Genomic DNA, 8,514 nt, shown 5'->3' with positions numbered 1-8,514 from the left:
AATAAAAGCTCATAGGCGCTACATAAACAAATTAAGGTCGATTGCTATAATATTTTCTCTCATAAAAACTTAAATTCAACTCTTTTATTATAGTGTTTTTCTCTCGCATACACAACTTAAGTTCTTTATCTTACTACAATGCTAATCTCCTAACCTTACACTTCAAGTTCGAAGAGCATAAGCCTTGTTTTTCTTTCTGAATCATTATTCCTAGTTTTTGCAAAGTTATCAAGATCATTCAACTTATCCCAAGAGCCATAAATGACTATTGAGCAACAATTTGATTATTGATAAATTTGGCACTTCCTTTGTTATGCTAAATCTGCACAAGGAACATTATCGGATTTACATCTCTTTTATGCCACCACTTTCTCCTTCAAGTTGCATGACAGATTCATTCTTGTATCATCTAGTGACACGTTTACATTATTCGATCCTGTGAATTTTATAAAGGGTAAAATAATCTCGAATTTTGCATAATTTAAAGATAAATATAAATTTATAAGAATATTGTGTCTCCTCACTTAACGTGGTTTGACCTTTAAGATGAAAGTTGAAGTCCATAAAAAGTCCAACTTCTATTATAATCCATATCTCAATAAGGTCAAATGAGCGGCTTGATCCATCTAATGAAAGATTGGTGACTCTAAAGAGAGCACCATCTTGAGGTATGTAAAGACATGAATCCCGTATCATTTAAATATAAAAATTATAAACACAAACTTATATAAACTGGGCAATGGAGAATTAAAGGCATGTTTGGGAATGTATTTGAACTATGATTTGGGTTTTGATTTAAATTCTTTGTGAGATAACTATTAGCCGGAATTTTTTTGATTCAAATTCTTTATGAGAAGAAAAATACTGTAGTATAATTATAATTTAGATTTGAATACATGTACCAAATAACCCTTAATATTCTTACCACCTGGCCAGAGTATGTTCTAACTGGTCTTGAGTATCAACTAAATTAACAATGAGAATTCAATAATATTGTTCACTTCTCCAATGCCATTCTCATTGGCAGCATGAAGAATTTTTTGTTGTGAAATAGCAAAAGGATCGGAAAACTATCCGGTAACCCCTATAGTTGCTTCTGGACGATAAACTCGAGTGTGTTTGGCTTCATTAGAAGGCTGATGATCTTTCTAAATTTGTATTTTTTTTACATTTTTTTCGTTGATCATTTGAATCTTTATGATAAGATATGCAATTACATATGACATCACTAATTGATATATATTTTACAAAAATTAAAAGATATTGGGCCTAACTCAACCTAACAAAACCGGCTTGTTAGGGGAGGATTGCCTTCACCTTATTAAGTAGATCATGTCAATATCTCCAGCCAATGTGGGATTCTAATACGCCCCCTCACGCACAGCATGGACCATGCCAAACCGCTGCGAATAAATCGATATTGGGGGACCCAACATTGCAAAATTAGGTCTACTCTGATACCATTTTACAGAAATCAAATGATATTGGGCATAACTCAACCTAATAAAACTGGCTTGTTAGGGGAGGATTACTCTCACCTTATTAAGTGAATCATGCTAATATCTCCAATAAATGTGAGATTCTAATAATATACCAAAGTTACAAAATAATGTGCAAATAATTTGAAACGATCCAATCTAAAGTGCGGAAACCGATCAAGTACGGATTATGTTGGATGTCATTTTTTTAGATCCGCACTTGTGCGGATTGCATATAATATGTATTTAAAAAAAATTAATATTTGCCAAATGTCTACTTAATTAGTTTATTTATTGTTGATTTTTAGTTGCTGCCTAGCTAGAGAAGCTAGTTTATATGGATTTCTGTTGAACTATGTGTTTGATTTATGTTGATTGTTGAACTATGTATCTAATTGACATTTTAGCTAATCGAAATGATTGGGATCATTATGGAACTAGTTTATAACTTGTCATTTTATGAGTTTTTTTATGTGTGACTTTGATGCTTTTTTCTTTTTTTTTTAAGAAACATCGAGCATAAATTTTTATTTTTCAAACCTAACTAAGCGATTGAAATAATCAATTCAATCCGCGCTTACGCGGATTGGATTGGATGCAAATATATCAAAATCCTAATGTGTGTGGATCAAATTGATTTAAGCTAAAAAGTACATATTAGAGTGGATGAACATCCCTAATTTTTGCATGACCAATTGATTTGCAGCCGTTACAAAATAATGAAAGCTGTCACATTTTAAAGAAGGAAGAATGAAAAATCTTTATGCTCAACCAAAACTAGCCAAGAAGACATCAACTAAAACTCTAGGAAATTATCCATAAGCTCCCTCACTCTCGTTAACTATATATATATATATATATATATATATATATACACATATATATATATATACATATATATATATATATATTTTAAAGGCCTCCATTTAAATATATCAAAACATTTCCGAATAGTTTAACATTTACAAGTGCGCACCATCAGGTATTCTTTATCACACGAACTTATGTTAACGTTAATGTTAAATTTTAGTACATTACATTATATTAAATAATGTTAGACATTTCATTCAAAAAAAAATGTTATTATTGGAATTGTCATATTAGATGCCATAATGTGTTTGCCTACAAATAAATATAAAAAAATAAAAAATTGGAATATAAATTAAAAGAGGGATGCATAATTGAGATGTAGGGTATAGGGGGTGGAAGGAGAAAAAAAAAAAAAAGAAACAAATGAGTGTTAAAAAAAAAAAAAAAAAAGGAAAAAAAGAAAATAGCAATTGGCATTAGCGAAAGCATCTTCTCTCTTTGATCCTTTTGACAGACACACACACACAATTACATGACAGAATTCTAAGTATGTCTCTCATCCCCATAAACTTCTCTCTCTCTCTCTCTCTCTCATCCCCCAAAATATTAACCTCCTCTCTCTCTTTCTCTCTCATCCCTAAACATTCCAAGCATTAATATCTCGCCCCCCTCGTCCGCTACAGAAAGCCAAGATGGTTAAGAGAGATGGGTCACTCCCACCCACTGATTCTCTCAATCATAACACCCCCACTCTCTCTCTCTCTCTCTCTCTCCCTCTCTCTCTCTCTCTCTCTCATAAATCCACAATCCACCTTTACCATAAACCATCTTTTCTTTCTTTCTTGACATATCACAAAAAACCACTACATCCACTCCCCACTTCACTCCGACCAGACCAGTCCCATCCTCACCCTCCTCTTATTGAGGTTTTCTTTTTTCTTTTTTAAGTTTTATTGTACACCTCTCTGTTTCTCTCTCTCTCTCTCTCTCTCTAAATTACAAAGGAAAAGGAATATTATTTTCCTCTTCTTTTGTCTTTGTATTCTTATAGCTTTCTTCATTTCCTTATTTTTTTTTTTATATATATTGATTGATTTATCCATCACAATCTCCCTTTCTCTCTTTGTTGTTCCAACTTTAAATAATTCACCCTGATCCGGCAATATATCCCACAAAATTTTAAGCACCAAAAAAGAAATATGTCACTGGACATGATGGCCTCCGAACGTGTTTGTTATGTTCACTGCAACTTCTGCAACACCATCTTAGCGGTACAAATTAACCCCCTTAAAAAAATTATATATTTCATCTTATTCGCCCCTTATAATTCTTCTTCTTCTTCTTTCTCTCTTTTTCATATTACTTTCATTATCATTATGTTTTTCTAAGGTTTTTCTTTCTTTCAATTCCAGCTACTTAATTTGACCCCCTTGGGCTTCTCTATATATTATTTTTACTACTTGGATCATCAATTAATTATTCGGTACATGGAAGCAAGATCGATTTGGTTTTGTTTGGAGCAATTATAACCCGATATCGAAAATACCCTCTTCATTTTGAGTGGATTTAGTTGAATTCACAACAATTTTATCCTCCTTTTTTTTTGTGATATTTTATGAAGAATCGGAACTGGGGTTTTCGAAAAGCAAAAGGAAAATTCCATGTACGTTATTCATAGACTGTGAAAAGAAAATGCAGTGAAATTTGCTAAAAAACCAGACCCCCAAAACGATGTTAGGTAGAACTACCGTATCTCTACAGTGACTACAGATTTCTGCCGGCTAAAGACTACACAAAGATCAAAAGGTGCTACGTATTCATGAAATAACTAGAGCTTCAACTAATTTAGGTCATATTTTGTTATCTAGGGTTCTTTTCAGGTCGTGATACAAGAATTGATGGAAATATTTTTGCTCAAGCTTCACAAAAGAGCTATAAAAAAATATATATTCTACACTATAGTGTAGTTTTAATCTATATAATAATATGATCATATGACCATATATATATATAGTGCTTATTCCCTTCTTTGTTTGATCTCTCTCTTCCCTTTCTTTCTCTCTTTGTTTCTTTCTCTGAGTGACGTGGGGGCTTCTGTTTCTCACATATGATGCCACTCTTGATCATAAATATGATGAACTTTCTTGCACATTTCAGGTTTGTACATAATTTCGGTACAAAAAAGTTGTCTTTCCCATTCTCTAACAAGAAATTGTGGGTAGAGAGAGAAGTAGCTACCAAAATCATGACCGAGTCCTTTCATCATAAGATGTGTCAGCTCGGATTTGAAAAATAAAAACCCCCTTTAGGAATAATACAATTTCCATCATATTACTTTTTTATTTTTTGTGTTGTGTATATATGATCTCAAAAACACTGCAAAAAAGAAAGAAAAGAACAGTACATGATGAAGAATAAGTCTTGTTGTTCATGATGAAGAATCATGCATCTTTTTTTGTTTTTTTTGTTTTTTTTTGTTTTGAATTATAGCTTAGCTTAGCTGTTGTTAATACTGGCCATGGCCTTTAATGGTTTCCGTTCCAGTCACGTCGCTTTCTCTCCCTCTCTCTCTCTCTCAGCTGCAACGTTTTCTATCTTTTATCATCTCTCTTGACTCTTCCCCTTGCTGGGTGTCAGTCACAATAGCCAGCAAGTGCACCAAAAGGAAATATATATGTATTTTTATTTTTAAAAAAATTAAAGTATGTGTATATTTTTAGAGAGAGAGAGAGAGAGAGAGAGAGAAATAGGCCTTTAAATTAAGGGCAACGACGCCTCATAGTTATTGCCCATGTGAGTTCTGTGAGTTCTGATGTCATGGCTTCTTTCTTTACATGGGGTCAATATTTGCTCATTTTCATGGCTCGGCAGAAGAAGAAGAAGAAGAGGTCCCAAAAGAATGAAAAGAGATATATATATAACTCACATGGCTATATACAGCTTTATACATTTGAATTCTTCTTCTCATCTTCATTTTCCTCTACTTCTACTTCTTCCCTTCCTTCCTAAACCAGTGGTATACAACACTACATTTTGGTTTGTGTTCCTTCCTATCAAGAAAATTTCCTAGGTATATATATGAATGTATTATGTCTATGTTTTAATGTATTATGTATAATGACAAAATGTACCTAGTTTTTTTGGGGACAATACTTTGACTGGTTATGTCTTGTTTTGATTGTAGCTAGGTTTTTGTTTCTTAATATTATTCATGTCAGAATTTTGTTTAGGTTTTCATATGAGTTCGCAGAAATTTCTCGAAACCATTCTTGGATCCAGCTTTCCAATCTGTATGAGCATGCATACAGAAGAACTGAAAATTTTCTCCTTCTAAGAATTGGAGAATTTCCCTTTGTTTTTGTTTTTTTTTTGTTTTTTTGCGGTGAGAAATATCATTGGAAATAACAATAATAAATGTATCTTGTTTTTTTTTTTTTGGTTGTTTTCTTTTCCTAAATGCATTGGCAGGTTAGTGTTCCATGCAGCAGCTTATTTACAATTGTCACAGTGAGATGTGGGCATTGTGGAAATCTGCTGTCCGTCAATATGGAAGCTGCTTCACTTCAAACGGTTCCTCCTCAAGATCCCCAGGTATAATTTTTTTTTATTTTTTAACAATATGCTTATTATTATGTCCTTTTCTTTTTTGGGACATTCTCTTGGGTAACTCAGATATATATATATATATATATATATTATAGAATTAAACTCTAGAACGTCTAATAAAAATGATACATGATAATATAAAATGTGTGCAGGTTTTGTTTACTGACTCAGATTCCCATCTTATTATTGGCAAGAGATACGATGTTTATTGTGTGTTTCACTGCTATTTTATAGAGCCTAATTAGGTTTCTTGTCTTTTTCTTTCTTTCTTTTTTCGTTATAACTCTTTTTCTTTCTCATTACTTTTGGCTTAAAAGCAATATAATGCTTCCTAAATTTCATCATGTTTTATCTCTCTTTCTCTATCTCTTGTGTTTTGTCTTAACGATCAATTTGTTATGAGCTTTAGATTTTTTTTCCTTTTTCTCTTTTTTTTTTAAAGAAGAAATTAAGTCTATACCGCGAGAGCCTCATTCTTAATGCTTTTATCTTAAGTGGTAAAATGGGGCTGCAAAGTAATTCTTAATGTGCCTAAATCATTGATTCTGTATATCTTATTTTTCCTGCTTTACTAAAAGTTGCAGAAACAGATTTCGAGCTCAGAAAATCCGGTTAAGGAGTATGGATCATCTTCCAAGTGTAACAAGCATGCAAATTTATTGGAATCTGTCGACCATGAACAACCAGCAAGGTCATCTCCGATTCGCCGTGAGTATTTTCTCCTTATAAACTTTATGCATTTAAGCACCGCTGGTATTGAGGGTCACAACTAATAAAAAATCAGCCGACTATCTTTGAATCCTCTGTTGTAGGACTCACTTTCTATAAGTGCTTAGTACTCATCGCATTGCTTTCTCTATATACAACCCCATTCACTTTAATAACTTTTAATTTGAAAAATTTAACACTGTTTGAAGTACACATTTAAGACCTTCAACAAAAAAAAAACCAAAGGCACACATTCCCATGGTTTGATAAAATTTCTCTTTAGTAATTATGGGATATGTTAACCATTCCAAACCTTCCTTCCTTTTACTTCTTAAAAAGCAAGAAGTTTATTAAAAATGACAGCCTTAGAAAATATAATTAGCAAAATAAAATTCTTTCATTTTCACAGAACAGTACCCCACTTTGTTGCCCAGTCTAAACTCCTAAATCGTTTTACAAATGAATTTTTTTTTTTCTTTTTTTTGAAAAATCATTTTACAAATAAGTGTTTTCTCTTGAAGTCATTTTGCAAAACCCCCAAGTCCTCAATTTCATGACCAAAAGAATTTTGTAGGTGTTTATGAGGGAACAAACTTTACTGGCAAGTAATTTAAAAATCAGCTTATTACTAGGTATAACTACTTGTCACACATATGTTAAAATTTATTATTATTATTATTCTGAGTTTATTTATGTGCAACTCGACATGTCATTGTTGTATCTGCAAAAAAGTTTACTCTCTTTCAATGTTAAAATGAAAAAACAAAGAAACAAACAAAATAAACTAGTTCTCTAATATCTCAGACGTAATGACCAACCAGGCATGCATCTGATTTTCTCTGATGACTTCAGATCGCCCATTGGAGATGTTGACATTGCTTGAAAAAAATAAAAAAATAAAAAAATAAAACCGTGTGAATAGTTAATTTATAGGCTCTGTGCCCTACGTTGAACAGCTATATATTATAAGAGTTGTGCACATATTCAGTTCTAAAAGGCTATATATAACCCATGATAAATCAGGTGTGACCTGTGGTGAGACCTTACTCATCACAATGAAAAACGACTGCAAAGATAACCTATGCGAAATGCCTACGAAAGTAGAAGCATACCTCATATACATATGTAACCTACAACATACACAATTTTTTTTTAAATGAATGATGAGAGAGAATATATCTATAGACACACACACAGACACACACACACATATATATATATATATATATATAATGTACTATATATATTTAGACACATGCACACATGAGTACTATAGTACGTAAACAAATACACAAAGTGCATGTGGAGTATTGATATTGAATTGGATTTGGTCTAGTTTTACTTGATTTTTGCCCATTGCTCCTCTCGAGCTGAATTGGATTTTCCTTATTAAAATTTTTTTCAATATTAAATTTCATCGAGTGAGATTTGGTGTAGGATGAGATTGCTCTTAGGTACCAACTTATGAGGAACGAGTAGTCTCGGATACCAGCTATCTTCTCTCGCGATTTATTAAAAGAAATTAACTGTCTCTACTCCTATTTAAGTAGTGATAATTTGTACTAAGGTTTTAAATTATGACCTTCTATTTGTATAAAATAGAAGCATCTGGTTGATTATCATAAACTTGTTCTTTTAGATGGACTGCTAGTATAAGAGTGCTCTTAGTTTTATCTGACAGTTTTTGAATATGTTTTCTCAGCTCCAGAGAAGAGACAACGGGTTCCCTCCGCATACAACAGGTTTATTAAGTAAGTTTTTCTGTTTGTGCAAATCATCACCCACTAATTGATTTAGAATTAGCGTGTATATATATGTGTGTGTGTCTATATATATATATAGAGAGAGAGAGAGAGAGAGAGAGAGAGAGAGAGAGAGAGAGAGAGAGAGAGAGAGAGAGAGAGAGAGAGAA

At 32.4% G+C, this 8,514-nt stretch overlaps 1 protein-coding gene across 4 annotated transcripts in view; it reads left to right on the top strand.

Moving 5' to 3' along the window:
- Positions 1-2,893: 2,893 nt before the first annotated feature.
- The window catches only part of LOC21400158 (putative axial regulator YABBY 2), an 11,757-nt gene continuing 6,136 nt past the window's right edge, over positions 2,894-8,514 (top strand). The window contains exons 1-4 of one of the 4 annotated variants that reach the window (XM_024161751.1): positions 2,894-3,214; positions 5,757-5,879; positions 6,473-6,602; positions 8,305-8,353. In XM_024161751.1, the coding sequence (XP_024017519.1) occupies positions 2,981-3,214; positions 5,757-5,879; positions 6,473-6,602; positions 8,305-8,353 (536 nt within the window). In that variant the 5' untranslated portion in view covers positions 2,894-2,980. Of the gene's footprint in view, positions 3,215-3,288; positions 3,560-5,756; positions 5,880-6,472; positions 6,603-8,304; positions 8,354-8,514 lie in introns of those variants that run through there. The other 3 variants (XM_024161752.1, XM_010092214.2, XM_024161753.1) reach the window with 3 other exon arrangements.

Source organism: Morus notabilis, unplaced genomic scaffold (assembly GCF_000414095.1).
Source record: "Morus notabilis unplaced genomic scaffold, ASM41409v2 Scaffold370, whole genome shotgun sequence".
Lineage (NCBI taxonomy): Eukaryota > Viridiplantae > Streptophyta > Magnoliopsida > Rosales > Moraceae > Morus > Morus notabilis.
The sequence above is the reverse complement of the archived record's forward strand: the minus strand, read 5'-3'. Positions and strand labels throughout refer to the sequence as shown.